This window comes from Cnephaeus nilssonii, assembly GCF_951640355.1.
Source record: "Cnephaeus nilssonii genome assembly, chromosome: 5".
NCBI classification, from domain to species: domain Eukaryota; kingdom Metazoa; phylum Chordata; class Mammalia; order Chiroptera; family Vespertilionidae; genus Cnephaeus; species Cnephaeus nilssonii.
Window position 1 is genome coordinate 32359754 of NC_137076.1, and position 15691 is coordinate 32375444.

At 54.1% G+C, this 15691-nt stretch overlaps 1 protein-coding gene across 2 annotated transcripts; it reads right to left on the reverse strand.

The window, feature by feature from the left end:
• Positions 1 to 4302: 4302 nt before the first annotated feature.
• Positions 4303 to 14046, reverse strand: CDC34 (cell division cycle 34, ubiquitin conjugating enzyme). Of its 2 annotated transcripts, none has more exons than XM_079771344.1 (5): positions 13661 to 14046; positions 10559 to 10723; positions 10338 to 10435; positions 9372 to 9506; positions 4303 to 5456 (listed from the first exon to the last, which is right to left on the reverse strand). In XM_079771344.1, exons 1-5 carry the CDS (start codon positions 13835 to 13837, stop codon positions 5249 to 5251), a joined length of 783 nt encoding a protein of 260 aa, XP_079627470.1. In that variant the 5' UTR covers positions 13838 to 14046; the 3' UTR covers positions 4303 to 5248. The 2 variants fall into 2 exon arrangements, with proteins under 2 accessions (XP_079627470.1, XP_079627471.1); XM_079771345.1 differs by having other exon boundaries at positions 4304 to 5456; positions 10559 to 10645; positions 13661 to 14033.
• Positions 14047 to 15691: the final 1645 nt, after the last annotated feature.

A 15691-nucleotide genomic window follows, 5' to 3' on the forward strand; every position in this document is an offset into this window, starting at 1 on the left:
GCATTTAGGAGTGAGAGGCCATGCACCTGAAACTCTCAGTGGTTCATAAAAATAACATATATATTTATTTTTTGCACACACACCCAGAGGCGGGTGATAAGGCAACATGTTTACAATTGAGAAATCTAGGAGGAGGAGATGGGAGTTACCTGTAGGATTCTAGTGACTTTTAAAAATATATATATATTTTATTGATTTTTTACAGAGAGGAAGGGAGAGGGAGAGAGAGTTAGAAACATTGATGAGAGAGAAACATCGGTCAGCTGCCTCCTGCACACCCCCTACTGGGAATGTGCCCGCAACCAAGGTATATGCCCTTGACCGGAATCGAACCCGGGACCCTTGAGTCCGCAGGCCAACACTCTATCCACTGAGCCAAACCGGTCAGGGCTCTAGTGACTTTTCTGTAAGATCAAAGTTAAGTCAAAATGAAAAAATCTTAAAGTGTCTGCCCTGATGTGACCTGACTTCTCTACCTCAGGGCCCCTGCTCAGCCTCGCCTCCTTCTTGGAGTGGCGACATTTCTTCCATCAGTCACCTTCTGCGGACAATGGACTTGTTTCCAATCTGTTGTGATGCCCACCCAAAGCTCCAGGCGTTTCCCCCTTTGCTTAGCTCCCACTCACCTGCCCAAAGGGCCCCCGGGGCCAGCAGCAGCAGCAGAGATAAGGAGGCCTCCATGGCGCTGGGGAACTCAGCCTTGGGTGCTGCCTGGGCCCCCAGCACCTCCCACCCCACCCACCCCTTCCTATAGGGGAGGTCACATTCACAGCTTCACTCCCCACTGCACACACACCACCCCCAGCTAGTTGCTTTGCACCCAGAAGCATTTCAGAAAAGTCTTTCTAAAAGGCTCTCTGAAGAGAAAAACCACACTACATATCACACCTGAAAAAATTAACGAAAGTTCCCTCTCACCTTCTAATATCCCATCATGTTCAACCCCCATCTCACACGTGTGTGTGTGTGTGTGTGTGTGTGTGTGGTTTTAATGTGTCTGTTTTCTTGGACCCCTGTTTCTTATCATGACAAAATACATATAACATAAAATGTACCATCTTAACCATTTTTAAATATACAGCTCAGTAGCATTGAGCACATTCATGCTGTTGTGTAGCCACTCAACCCCACCATCCATCTTCAGTACTTTCTCATCTTCCCAAACTGACAGTCTGTTCTCATTACACACTAAACCTTTCCCCCCTCCCTCCCAGTCTCTAGCACCCACTTATCCACACTAAACCTTTCCCCCCTCCCTCCCAGTCTCTAGCACCCACTTATCCACTCTCTTTCTACAGATTTGACTCCTCTAGGGACCACTTATGAGTGGAGTCGCACAGTATTTGTTCTTCTGTGTCTGGCTTATTTCACTGAGCATGTCTTCAAGGCTCATACATGTTGTAGTATCAGCATTTCCTTCCTTTGTAAGGCTGAATCATATTCCGTTGGATGGATGGGCCACATCTTGTTTATCCATTCATCATTCCATGGACATTTGGGCTGTTTCCAATCTTTGGTTATTCTGGATCCGGATGAGAGGAACACTCGTGTGCTATGAGGCCTTGGGGGATGACCTCAAATCTGAGGGTCCTAGTCAGGCTCAGCTGCATGGAGTGCTGTATTGAGCAGTGATGTCTGTTCTGGGCCAGGCATGGTGGGGGCAGTTATGAAGGCTCCCAGGGGCTTCAGTCCTCCCTCCCTCCCAGGCTACTCCTCAGCCCTCCCCATCCATGTGACCCAAATTGGCCAATCAGATTGCTCCACTCGCCCTCTGGTTCAGGGCAGAATGTTCTAAGCAGGCTCATTGAGGGCCATGGTGTGGGTTTCTTCTACTGGAACTTTTCAGAAACAGGCCTCACTCTCTCCTGGACTTGGAGCTGGAAGGTTGTCAGCCTGGGGGTGGCCCCAAAGTGAGAGGAGTTCACCTGAAAATGAGGCCCACACAGAGTAAGCTGAGTTTGGGGATGTTCGTTTCCTCTTGCAGCTGTAACAGATTAAGGAATTACCTCACATTCAGTGCCTAAAACCACACAAATGTATTCTCTTAGTTCTGGAAGCTAGAAGTAGTAAGTGGGCCTCACTGGGCTAAACCCAGGTGTAGGCAGGACCCTCCAGGGAAGAATTGTTTCCTGCCTTTCCCTAGAGCACAGACGCTGGGATTAGGGAATGGACATCTTTGGGACTGTTATCCTGCTGACCACAGGTCAGGGGAGACAGAGAGAAACATCGATTGGTTGTCTCCTGCACGCGCCCTGACCCCGGCCCAGGCTGGGGAGGAGCCTGTAACCAAGGTGCGTGCCCTTGACTAGAATGGAACTGGGACCCTTCAGTCCAAGGCCAATGCTCTATCCACTGAGCCAAACTGGCTAGGGTTCAACTCTAATTATTAACCCCATTCTGCAGCTTAGAATACTGAAGTTCTGCATGTCAAAGCCACCGGTCCTTGGCTTGGTCAGTAAAGATGATTCAAAACTGGAGGCCTCAGATATTTTAGTCACATCTGTGTGTGCAAAAGCTCTGTTGGCAATCATGTGCAGTATAGACTATGGAGGAAAAGGGGACAGATTGTGGCGGTTTTATTTATTTTTTAAAAACCCTCATCCAAGAACATGCTTTTATGATTTTAGAGAGAGAGGAAGGGACAGAGAAAGAGAGAGAGAGAGAGAGAGAGAGAAACATTGATATGAGAAACAAGGATCAGTTGCCTCCAACTGGGGATTGAACTTGAAACCCGGGTAAGTGCCCTGACTAGGAATCAAACTGCGAACTTTTGGTGTCTGGGACGATGCTCCAACTGATCCACAAGGGCCAGGGCAGATTGTGGTGGTTTTATTTATTTAAAAATATTTTTATTGATTTCAGAGAGGAAGGAAGAGGAAGATAGAAACATCAATGATGAGAGAGTCATTGATTGGCTGCCTCCTGCATACCTCCCCACCCCCACTGGGAATTAAGCCCACAACCCAAGCATGTGTCCTGTTATTGCTGACTGGGAATCAAACCATGACCTCTTGGTTCATAGGTTGACACTCAACCACTGAGCCACGCCGGCTGGGCTTGTGGAGGTTTTAGAACATGGCCACCGATTCTCAGACATGCTCCCATCAAGAGGGAGAGTCTGTGTCCCCTCTTCTTGAATCTGGGTGGGCTTGCGCCTACTTAGACCAATTATGTGCAGCTGAATCGGCATGGTGTGACCTCCAAGGCTGCTCGGAAACGACCTTGCTCCTGGGACGGTCACCTTGGAGCCTGTGCCACCATGCTAGGAGGAAGCCCTGGTGATGGATGTGGGGGCATGTGTGGGCACTCAGTCCCTCTGAGCCTGGGCTCGAAGTTGCCCCAGCCCAGGCACCCAACCTGAGTTAAGATGCCTTCAGAAGACCCCAGGTCCCATGGTTTAAGTCACCTAAGATATGGTGAAGAGGGGACAAGCCGCCGGATTCCTGACCCACAGAAGCTGAGTATAAAGTGGCAGTGGCCCTATGTCACCAAGTTCAGATGTTTGTTCTGTAGCACTGGGAGTGTGGAGACAGGGAAGAGGTTCAAAGGAGAGTGGAGAGGCTGAACCAACAAGCCGGAGGGTGGCAGTGGGTGCTGGCATGACTCTAAGACAGAGGTTGACAAAATTTTCTATAAATGGCCAAACTAAGTATTTTTGGCTTTTTGGGCCATTACTCAGTACTGAAGCTGCAGCTCATAAACAGCCAGACCCAGGTGAAGTGGGTGTGGCTAGTTTGGCCAAGGGTCCTAGTTTGCTAATACAAGGCTTTCTGGTGCAGGCTGGTGGCTCCTGGGCCCCAGGAGGCCCTGCCCTTTCACTGCCATTCCGGAGGCTGCCACCAACTTGCTGGGCTCACAGGAAACAGAGCCCCAGAGAGCAGCTCACGCTGTGGGTGACATCTTCCCCCTTACCACCCACAAGGTGCAGAGGCTGACTCAGCTTCCCCCTCAGGAAATGCCTCTAACTTAAAGAGGAAGTGAAGAGAGGCTGTACATGCCCAGGCCTGAGCAGCAGGAGGTGCCTGCAAATTAAAAACAGGCTGCTGTCCCGGCCTCGGTGCCTGCAGAGGGTCACACATGTGGGGGTCTACGAATACTCAGGGGTGCTCTGCGGGCTGCCTCACCTGTAATGCACAGTGGGGCTCAGAGGCTCCTGGACAAGGCCCAGGAAGAGGGATGGGTGTAGTTGCCATGGGGGTGGGGAACTCTGCTCAAATCCAGTTGAGAACTCTGGTGAGTGGGTGTGTTCGTCAAGAGCAGAGCCTCACTGGCCCTGTGCTGCCCACCAGTTGATTTAAGGAAAGCAAGAAAACGACTGGGTGAAACTTTGCACATTTTAATGTAGGAAAATCATTCATGTTAACAAACAAAATTGAGGGCCAACTATAAAAGCCGTGTGTGGCTCTGGGGCTGTGGTACATTCGTGGAGCAGGAAGCAGACCAGGTGCGTAGGCTCTGCGGGGTCTGCCAGGGCCCTGGGTGCCCCTGTCCGCCACCTGCACGGGGGCCACACAGGCTCCAGCCACAGTAACCAGTCAGGCCAGGGCTCACTTGGGCCTTTGTTCTGATGTCACCCTGAATCCAGCTTGCTCCAGGCTTTTCAGTTAACAGAAATAAAGTCAGAGGCTTGGGTGACAATGGGTGTAGCATCTGCAGGCAGCAGGGTGGAGCCACCTAAGGGCTGGAGGTTGCAGGTTGTTTTCAGCCTACGGCTCAGGACCTTGGCCCACATCCTCAGCCTCAGGAGTGCACCCCAGGTGCTAGGCCTGCCCCCGGGCTCCACACACTTAGGTGCTGCAGGCATCAGGCCCGGCCACTGTACCCTGTAGTCCTGGGGAGCCCAAGGAAAGGTTGGTCTCTGGGCTTCTCATAAAGTTGTTTTATTTAGATTCCAAACAAACCAAAGCCGAGAGAAGTGACGGCAAGTTAATCTGTCCACTCATGAGCTGGGAGCCCCCCAAGTCTCTGGCTCCAGCCAGTGGGGCAGTAGACAGGGCTGGAGTCCGGGCCCCTCAGGCCACCTTTGCCTCGAGGCCCACCAGGTGCCCAGCACTAATGGGGCCCCTCCTCTCTGAAGCAGAGGAAAACCCAGAACAAACATGGGGAAAGGAAAGCGAGACCAAGGAGACAAGGCAAGAGCGGAGCCACCTCCCTGAGGTAGTCTCGGCGTCAGGAGGTGCCCGAGAGCCCACAGAGTCTGGGCCTGGTGAGGTAAAATCTGTAAGTTTATTCGGCGTGGGACATGGTGTCAGGACTCCTCGTTGCCAGAGTCATCCTCATCGTCCCCAAAGCAGCTGTCAGCTTCGGCCTCGGCATCCTCATAATAGTCATCGTAGAAGAGGTCTGAGCCCTCATCGGGCGCCGGGGCCTTGGTCTTCACGCAGTACTCAGCCAGTGTGGTGGGCACCTTTACACCATCCCGCTCCGCGTCTACCTTGGTCCCCAAGACCTGCTTCCTGGGGGAGAGACAGGCAGGGAGTCAGGCGAGTTATGACCTTGTCAGGATCCACAGCCAGATGCCTTTGGAGGAAAGGAGGTGACCAGGCAGCTTTGTGGAGGGTGACTTGTGCACTAAGCCCCAGGGAGGGGCCTGACGGAGGCCAAGCCACAGGGGACACTGCAGCAGTGACCAAGGATCCCCGAAGATTGCTACACTAGGTTTAAAAGGTTGCCACCAAACTGTACACTTAACCCAGATGACAAAATATCAAAGGGGGTTAGTCCTCCAGGGCCATAGCTGAGGAGCCTAGGAGGCAGGCAGAGGGGAGGAAAAGTGGACGGTGGGGACAGCACTCTGGGAGAGAGAGAAAGGATAGGACGGGCTCACCCAGGAAAGTGCGGACTCAGCACTGCACTGCTCACGAGGCAGGAGGCGAGGTTAGGGAAATGCTCCTGTTTACAGTGAAAGGGAGGATAAATGAGGTGACAGGGCAGTAACATCCCATGGGACATACACCTGACCGTCAACACCCTAGCCCCAGCACCACGTACATCTGAAACTGGAACCTCGCAGGACCAATCCACAGATGCTACAACCTCTAAGCCCACCAGGGGCTCTGCCTGGTCATGCTGACAGAACATGTGGGAATGCAGATGGGGTGAACAAACAGGCAGAAAGCAGCCATCACAGCTACCCACGTGGGCACATGTGAGCTGGCCCACAGGGAGTCTGGAGGGATAAAAATAGTCTGGATTTTATTTCAGCACCATGTGGGAGGTGGCGGGGAAGAACTGGCAAAGGAGTGGGCCACGTGGGCAGGATACTCTGAAGGTGCCACCCAGCACTCACTCTGAGACCCTGAGGGTTGTGCACAAGTATCAAATGAGGCTGGCAGAGCAGGTGTTTGTCAAGCACCTCCTAGGATGGCTGGTGGGGGACTAGTATTGCTATGTCCATCACAGTTCTTCATCAGCTCCACAAACTGGAAACTATGATTGCCCAGCATCAAGGACAGCTTTCCCGGGACCATAGGGGGATGCAGAGAAGGGTGCACCCTGTTGCTCATGGGTCCCCTGGGGGCTGTGTGTGTCAAAGTGGCTTAGAAAATTGTTACATAAACCACTACAGAACAACCAGCCAAAACAGGCCAGACTAAAAGAAGCCAGCAGAATTTAGTAAAGGAAAATAAAACAGTTAATAGAGAGGGGTACCACAGGAGAGGTAGAAGACCTGACACTGCAAGGCCACCAATGCCATGTGTACACGTACATCTGCTCTCAGGTGCACACAAACACGGGTAAGACAGGGATTAGTCAAACTGCAGGATGAGGTGAAATGGAGAACTGAGGGCTGTTTAGAGACAAAAAAATGGTTGGTTTCTTAGGAGGGGATAAAGCAAGTTATGACAAGTAAGCACATGGACAGCCTCGTAGGTCAGGCACCGGGAAGCTACTAAAGGCTCTTTCCTACTTTCTAGGTAAGAACAGTGGCTGCCGGGGTAGAGTGGGAGGGAAGGGATGGTAGAGAGGGAGGAGTAGGAGGAAAGTTTCAGGTGGTGGAGCTGGATCTGCACCGCAGCAAGGAGATAATCATGTTAACTATCACACTTCACTAAACTGAGTCCAAAAAGGATGAGCTCTACTGGACATGACATCTCAACAAACCTGACTTAAAAAGTTGGTTACAAAGTGGCCTATACAGCATGGTCCCATTTTTTGGATAAACATCTGGAAGGATACATCCAGACATTAACCATTAGGTATTAGGATCACGGGGCTTTTGCTTCTATTTGTACATAAATGTTTTTGCCTTCTTATTTGTTTCGTAGCTTTATTAACACGAACTGTACCCATGTGTCAGCAGTGAGCTCTGAGCCACGTGTGCCTCCTGAAAGCACCCCACAAATGAGATCACAAATGTACCCATCACCCCCAGATGCCCCTATGCCTCTTTTATTTTTAATATATTTTTATTGATTTCAGATAGGAAGGGAGAGGGAGATAGAAACATCAATGATGAGAGAGAATCACTGATTGGCTGCCTCCTGCACACCCCTCACTGGGGACTGAGCCCGCAACCCGGGCACGTGCCCTTGACCGGAATCGAACCTGAAACCCTTCAGTCTGCAGGCTGACGCTCTATTCACTGAACCAAACCGGTTATGGCCCTTATGCCTCTTAAAGCTCATATCCCCGTTGGCCACAGATGCACTTCCTAGGATTCCTGTCCAGGAGTGTGCTCCCTTGTTTGCCTGGCTTCCTTCATGAAGCTTAACTCTTGGAGATGTGTCCACATGGCTGGTGAACAGGCCACAGCTCGCTCACCCTTCACTGTGGATGTACATTTGGGTTGTTGTTTGTTTTTGGGGAGTTGATGCTGTTTTGAACATTTGCATAGATGCTGGTGCAGAATGTGCCTGTTTTTCTTGGGTAAGTACTTAAGTCTGGAATGACTAGGCCATAAGGCAGGGGTGTGTCTAACTTTCTTACTTTTCTAATTAAAAGGTAAATGAGCCCTAGCTGGTTTGGCTCAGTGGATAGAGTGTCAGCCTGTGGACTGAAGGGTCCCAGGTTCAATTCCGGTCAAGGGCACATGCCTGGGTTGCAGGCCCAATCTCCAGAAGGGGGCGTGCAAAAGGTGTCCAATCAGTGATTCTCTCTCATCATTGATGTTTCTATCTCTCTCTCCCTCCCTCTTCCTCTCCGAAATCAATAAAAACATATTTAAATAAATAAAAAATAAAAGGTAAATGACAAACTGAAAGGTATTTGGAAAAAACCTAATAAAGGGCTGTTTGTCATGAAACAAGTCAGTAAACTCCATGATAAAAAGTGACAATGGACAATGGACACAAGAGCTCACAGAATTCGACAAATAGAACAGGCAAAAGAATGGGTCACATAGCTTGGACAGAAAGCCAATGGCTTGCACACCCAGGGCCCTGTACAAGGTTCAGTCCCCGATCTGGCACCTGCACTGCTGAAAATCCACTATATAAAGTCTGGAAGATGTTTGCCTGCTCATTTGTGAGGGGAGAGCACTGGGAACAACTATGAGAATAAGAGGCTAGTTCTGGCAAATCCTTAAGTATTATGTTGCTCTTAGAACCAAGAAAAAAAATTTTTTTAAAAAAAAGGCTATTTTCTAAATATGCTGATACCATATGGTTTTTCTGCCTTTAAATAATGATTCCAAGTTTCAAAATTACAAACTTAAGTGATGCTCACAGCAGCAAATTATTAAGTGGGAAAGATAAAACATTACACAAAGCATAATCTCAGTAACATGAAAAATGACAATATGAAAAACTGATGAGGAACAGAAGCGAGCAGTGAAGGACACGTGTATGCTTAGATGTGGGTCACGAAGCACCTAAAAGTGGATAGGCAAACCATACCCCATTTGCTGGACACACTTACCACAGGCCAAATGTAACAGGCCCCCATTTTCAAAGATGCTGCCCTGGAGAGAGGGGAGCAGCAAGGGGCAAAGGGAACACTGGGAGGACCTCTGGAGCTCACTGCTGGACACCTGGGTGTCTATTTCTGTGCTGCACTATTATGCCTGTGTGTGTGATACACCCACATCCCAACACACACACACACACACACACACACAGAGGATGTCTATTTACTACATTAAATACATGGACCTATATGAAAGATATTTCAAATTGCAAAAAACACCCAATTTTCTTTAAAAAACTTTTTTAAAAAAGAAGAAAAAGAAGGAGGAGGAGGAGGAGGAGGGAAGAGAAGAGAAGAGAAGAGAAGAGAAGAGAAGAGAAGAGAAGAGAAGGAAAGAACCAATGGGTTGGGCTTGAATCTGGTTGGATCTTTCCCACTGTCCAGTGGCCTAGGTTTCCCCATTAGTGACTCCTGCCCTGTGGACAGATGTGAGAAGCCAGGTTGATCTGGGAGCCCTTCCTTACCGGATGATGTCTGTGTACTCCCGGTCCTTGCCTTTGCTCTCTTTCCACTTCCTGTACATCACAGAGGCGTCCACGTTAGCCGGGGAAAAGGTGTTGGGTTCGTTGAGGAGGGAGATAACGCTCAGGAGGATGGTCCTGGGGAGGGAACACAAAGTCAGCAGGTACAGGGTGTGGGTGGTGGTCACTGGCTGCATCCTGGAAACCAGGTCCGACGTTGTAGCAGGAGCCACAGGCTGAGCACAGCCCCCTGGCGCCTGCCTTTTATTGGAGAACATGCCAAGTCCCAGCTTGGCAGCTTCTCAGGCCTGAATGTCACTGGGGGAGCTTTTGGACACACCCTAAAGCCAACACCCACCCAGAGATCCCCTTGTACCTCCCTATCCCAAAAGCAACATTTGTCTGGACTTCTCACTGGGCCTTCCCTGACTACTCCTGCCCTTTGTCGCATGCCCAACTCCCTGGACAAGATGTGTGTGGGCAGCCAAGCCCAGGAGCACCTTCCTTCCACTGGAAACACGCCTCTCCCATGCCCTAGTGCCCTGCCTGGCAAATGGGTCCCTCTGTACTGCCATCTTTTACTGTGGCCACCCTGCTACTGGACTAAGGATATGCAGACAAGAGGCGGGGTGCCAGGCCTGGGGACTTGGCTAGGCTCAGTGGAGGTTGAAGAAGGAGAGGAGACCTCAGGGAAAGGCAGAGGGAAGATCCTGTGAGCAGAAAGATATGGACATAGGATTCCCATTTGATGGGGCAGTGAGTGTCAGGAAATGAGGGGAGAGGCCAGCAGAGATGGCCCTGGACCCCCTGGGCCCCAGCACGCTGGCAGAAGACCAGTTTCAACCGATGCTAAAGCACTGCAAGGAGCTGTGACCCCAAGGATGACACAGGTGTCTCCCCCTCTGTCTGGAGCAAAGAAGTCAGAAATGCTGGGGGTGGGGGACACGTCTACCTGCTGACCAGCCTCACCTGACATTTTGGGTGGGGTTCCACCGCTCCGAGGGCAGCTCACCGCTCTGGGGGTCATCGACTGGGGGGTGGAGAATGGAGATGCACACGTCCCCTGTCTGTGCAGGGACAGGAGGGAGGGATCAGTGCCCATATCAGCACGTAAGGCCACACAGTGCCCCTCCCCTGCCCGCCCCCATTACAGAGAGGCTGGGAGGGGTAAGTGGGAGAGGTAGGCTCACCTCATAGATGTTGGGGTGCCACATCTTGGTCAGGAACCGAAAGGCTGGTGGGGAGTAAGGGTAGTCGATGGGAAACTTGAGGCGTGCCTGGGGGGTGGGCAGAGAGCAGGAGGACTCAACCAGGGCTGGCCCTGTTGTCCCATCAGTGCCGAGTATGGGTTCAGGCTGGATAGGACAGGATACCTCTTGAGGACTCCATCCATAAACACACAAACAAGGACATCAGGCTGGGACGGACACCCCCCAGTACAGAAGGGCTGCTCAGCTGGGGCGAGCACTCGTGTGTGCATGAGTGCACAAGGAATCCCAGATGCCGCACAAACCCTAATAGATCTGGGGTCAGGTGCACAATTGGTTGCCTCAGGCTTTTTGGGGGTCACCTGAGCTGAGCCTGGTAACCACCCTGCTACTGGGGAGTGTGGGCACTTGCCCAAGGAGCAGCTCCAAGCCCATCTGGCCCAGGCCTGTAGGAGGGTCAGGAGGCTGGGCCCCAAGGTGGGCTCACACCAGCAAACAGCTCCACAGACCAGCAGGGGCCTAGGCCTTGGCCCTGGGAGCTGTGCGCCTCAAGTACAGTGCTGGAGTCCCTAATCAGTTCCCAGGTTGTGGGGAGGATTAAAATAGATGTGTGTTCACTTGGCAGGTCTTCCCGACACCTCTGTGGCCTGGGCCCTGTGGGAGGAGATGAGTCAGTGCTGGGTGGACACACTCTCTGCCCGCAGGTGTCCATCTTGGGAGATCAGGAAGGCAGACAGGAAGGTCACGTGGGAGACGGGGAGGGCCACCTGACTGACTGGATGACAGAGCTAGTTTCAGTAGGTGAGGAAGCTTCATTTGCTTGCTTAAGCCCCAAATTGCAGGTTTCGGGACATCTGGCCCAGGATCCTGGCAGTGCCTCAGGCTCTCAGGGGCCAAAGCAGGCTAGGGGCCACAGAGGAACAGGGCGTCTCTGCTGGGTGGAGGCCATTTGGGTCAAGTCCCTCTGCTCTCGGCTAAATGATGAGGCCACTAGCTATGGCAGCAGGACATGTCTGGAACCTGGGTCCCCCAAACCCAGTGCTGGACTTCTAAGTGACAACCCAAGAAATGGTTGAGGCCTCCTCAGAAGCAGGGCGGACAGGCCTCTCCTGCACCAAGGACCTACCAGGTCTGGTCATGTCTTGTTTACCTCTGAGCAAACCAAAGCTCTGATAATGAAAGCACCTTCCCTAACGGCACACAGCAAGTGAAACGTGGAGGGCGCTCCAGAACCTGGTTTCTCTGACACCACTTTAGCACACTATACTGTCCGGGGACCTGTCCTGGGCCCAGTGCTTCCGAGGCTCATAAAGGAGAATTAGGGGCAGCTGGGTTGGGCCTCGAAAAGGTGCTGGAGGAAGTGGTTGCGAAGTGATGGTGACCCATGGGCATTTCCACATCTCCTGGGGAAGAGGGTTCTTCCCCCACTCCCTACCTGACCACATGCAGACCTGAATGGGAGGACTGGGTGGGTGGCAGAGCCACCCTGAACTCCATACTGGCTTCCTTGAGGATAGACCCTATGGCAGATGTGATCAAAGTCTGGCAGGCTCCCTCCACAATCCATTCTTTTCTAGGAAAACTAGATTATCTCCAGAAAAACCTGGGAGGCTCTACTCACAATCCCTGGCAACCACTTAGTAAGCCATAGCTAGACACCACATCCTTTACTACTCTAAGCAATCTTACTTAGTCCTGGCCTGGCTTCGCCTAAGGGTGGGGTCCTGGTTCGGAAGGAGCCCTTATCCTCACAACCTGCTGCTCTCCGAGCAGACAAAAGAGGCTGAGGGGGCTGGGTAAACCTTTCAGTAATCAGCCCCAAATCTGTTCCCTGCATGGGGAAGTCTGACTTCAAATTCAGAACTCAGACCAGACTCTGTTCACGCTCCTCCCCCCATCCCACCCCAGCAGGCCAGGCGGCTCCCTCATAGACAACTGAGCAGGTGAGACCAAAACATTAGTCAAAAGTGCAAACAGAGACATCTGTCTGGGCAGCACTGCCCCTCCCTCCCCACCCCCAAGCCTGGCCTAGCTGTGGTTTCTGCTCCCCACCCAGGCCTCCCAGCCAGGCAAAACCTGGCAGGTCCTAGCCATGCTCTTGGCAGGCTGTGATGGGGTGTGTTCCTATGCTCATTTTTTTCTCACCTCTCCCACAGGGAGACCCCTTGCCTCATCCCTCTGCCTCAAAAAGTCAAGTCCTGCTACCTGAAAGGGGTCCTTCCAAGGCCACAGCTGGACTAAGATCATGAGGATGAGAAAGCTGCCTGGGTTTTGTCACCCCAGTCCCAGGGAAAGCACTAACTTCCCTTTCCTGATCCCAACAACAACAAAAGGGAAATGCTTGGAATTAAACCACAGAATAAAAGGCCCAGAGTGTGCGATTCTGGCCATCTGCTTAGTGGAACCTAAGAAAGGCCAGCTGGGGTGAGAGAGGAGCTGGAGCTTCTGAGGCTATGGTCCTGGAGGCCCATGGGGGCTCCTCTGTAGTGTGGCTCCCAGGGACAGGGTAGATAGGAGTGACACCTCCGCCTCACCCTTCCCTAGAGAACAGGTTTGTATAGCTCCGGATAAAGCTGAGAGGGCTTGGCCCGTTGCTATCGGCAAGGGTGGCTGCTTTCCAAGCAGGTCCTGGCTGCCAAGGTCCCATCCAGGCCTTTGTTAGAATCTGAGCAAGAGGCGAGCCAGACCCCTACCCCCACACCGCTGGCCACCCTCCCTCCCTTCTTCCCTCTCCGAGGCCGGTGCTCCCCAACAATAGTGTTTGCTGGTTCTGGGGAGGCCTTTGTCTCTTCCGGGCAGGGGGCTGGGAAAGCAGCAGAAGGCTGGGTCAGCTCGGGCGGGGCCGGAGGAAGGGGGCACCAGGGGCTGAGACCTCCCAGGAGTGAAGTAAACAAGAACCCACCCAAATAAAACAGCGTTCTGAGCCTCCACTCTGGGGGAGTCTGAGTTTAAGTTCTCGGGGACTCCTGGGGCCTGAGAAGGAGTGACTGAGTAACCCCGAGTGACAGCGGAGAGCCTGGGCAAAGGGAGAGGGGGGTCACCATGCGAGAAGGGTAGCGGCATTCGAATGGGCTGCGGACTCACCTTAAAGTAGCCGCCCTCGTAGTAGGTGTTGGGGGGGCCGAAAATGGCCACCTCCCAGTTGTACAGGTCGCCCTCGTCCACCAGGGTCACCCGGAAGCCCTCCACCGGCTCCTCCTGCAGCCCCTTGAGCTCGAGCAACAGCGCCTTCTGTGAGCTGGGTACCAGCGGCCGGGCCATGGCGGCGGCGGAGGAGGAGGAGCCCGGGAGCGGGGGCGCGATGGGTGGCGGGGCCGCCGCGGGGGCGCGGGCCGGGCCGGGCCGCGCGCCGGCCGGGGGGGCGCCGCCGGGACCGCCTCCGCCTTCCTCCTCTACGCCGCCGCCGCCGCCGCCGCCCGGGACCCCCGAGCGCTCCACTCGCTCTGGCGCCGCCGCCTGCCCGGCGCTCCCCTCGGCCCGGCCCGCGCGCCCCGCCCCGCGCTGCGCCTGCGCGCCGCCACCGGGCTCCGACCGCGCCTGCGTGCCGCGGCCCGGCCCCGGCCCCGGACTACACCTGCGTTCACCCGCGGGGCACGCCGGGAAGTGAAGTCCCCCTCCCTCGGGCCGCCGGGCGCGCGCCGAGCGCGACAGCCGGGAGGGAGGGGGCCGAACGCCCAAGTGCCTTGGTGCTGCCGGCCTCTGGGAGGCTGTTGCAGCCCCCCCCGCTCGGACGAGCACCCCTGACGCCTGTCCACAGAGAGGAGGGCAGGACTAGGCTGAGCCGCCGTGGCCCGCACGCCGGGCTTTTGGGGTCATTTTTTGTGACGTCCCCGGCGCGGGGCGGGGCCGGGGCGGGGAATTGGGAGATGGGGCGGAGAATTGGGAACTGGGCCGGGCCAGGGCGGGGTCCCCGCGGGGCCGAGTGTCCCGGTCGTGACCCTACCGTCCAGATACTATTTTCCTGTAAGTGAGGGGGACTGGCTGATTCCCTTCCCGGGTCGCTGAGGGCTACCAGAAGGGGGTGCCGAACCGATGGTGAGGCGGGAGGACCGGTGAGAGCCCGCGCTGGAGCTCACGCACCCGGTCCTCGGCGGGCTGTGCCTCAGTTTCTCGTCGGTGGGGTTGAGGATCGGGCCCTCCGGGCAGATGCGAAGGCCCCGCGACGGCCACGCGGACGCGAGGGAGGTGAGGAAGCCTGAGCAGAACTTCAGTCACCATTTGGATCCACCGAGTGGAATCAGAAGAGATGGACCAAACGCTGCTTCACAGAGAAACGGGAATCCATCAGTCCACTCCCCCTTCAGCACTCATTTGGCACCCATCCTGGAGGAATCCCCGGACTGATTGATCCCTAATCCTGTCTGGGTCCACATCTCAGGCTGACCTTTGACCCCACCCAAGTCCTGACCCAGGGCTTCACCCTGACCTGCTGGAGCTCTGATCTGGCTGAGTCCCTGGACCCAGGACACCTGGTCAGGAGCGTGAGGTGTGGTGCCCTGGTCTCCATTCCTCCACCTCCACAGGGTGACAGCTCCCTGGGAGGGTGACCAACATGTTGTTGTGGCGCAGGCTTCCTGCTGTGCCTGTGGCCTTCCTGGCAGGTGTCTTGGACAGCCAACACCTGCAACAACTGCAGGCTGGGCCAAAATTACACCCTCACCCAGCTGCCCCAGGACCTGACCCCTTGCCCTGCCCCAGCTGACAGGCAGGTAAACCTGTCTGGGAAAGGGAAATAAAACGTCAACAGTGGGGGAGGACAGAAGAGTTAGAGCCCTGGCAGAGCAGCAGCTCAAATGGCTGCTCAGAGCTGGGCCTTGGCTTTCTCAACCATAAAGCTCTAGGCTTCGCCTGTGCCCTGCACCCTGGGGACCTGGATCGGGCCCCCTCATCTGTCAAATGGGCTGTTGCCTTTGCTGAATGGTCCAGGTGTTACCCTCATTGTCTGCCCATAAAACCAATGTCATAGTGTTGGCAGCTCGTCAATAAATAGTTATTAGATTAATCATGATCTTTCCAGAGAGCTTTTCCAAAGTCTCTCCCTATGGACTGGGAAGTGCTGGGCTTCTGCCCCTGCCCTGGGTTGGTCCGCACGGGGCCTGGTCCCTCAGGAAAGCC

Coding starts and splice junctions, on each gene's coding strand:
- CDC34 (XM_079771344.1), bottom strand. CDS start 13,837: ATGGCCCGGCCGCTGGTACCCAGCTCACAGAAGGCGCTGTTGCTCGAG. Junction 10,724..13,660: donor ACGAGGGCGGCTACTTTAAG/GTGAGTCCGCAG, acceptor TGTCCTATCCAG/CCTGAACCCATACTCGGCAC. Junction 5,457..9,371: donor GAGTACACAGACATCATCCG/GTAAGGAAGGGC, acceptor TCTCTCCCCCAG/GAAGCAGGTCTTGGGGACCA.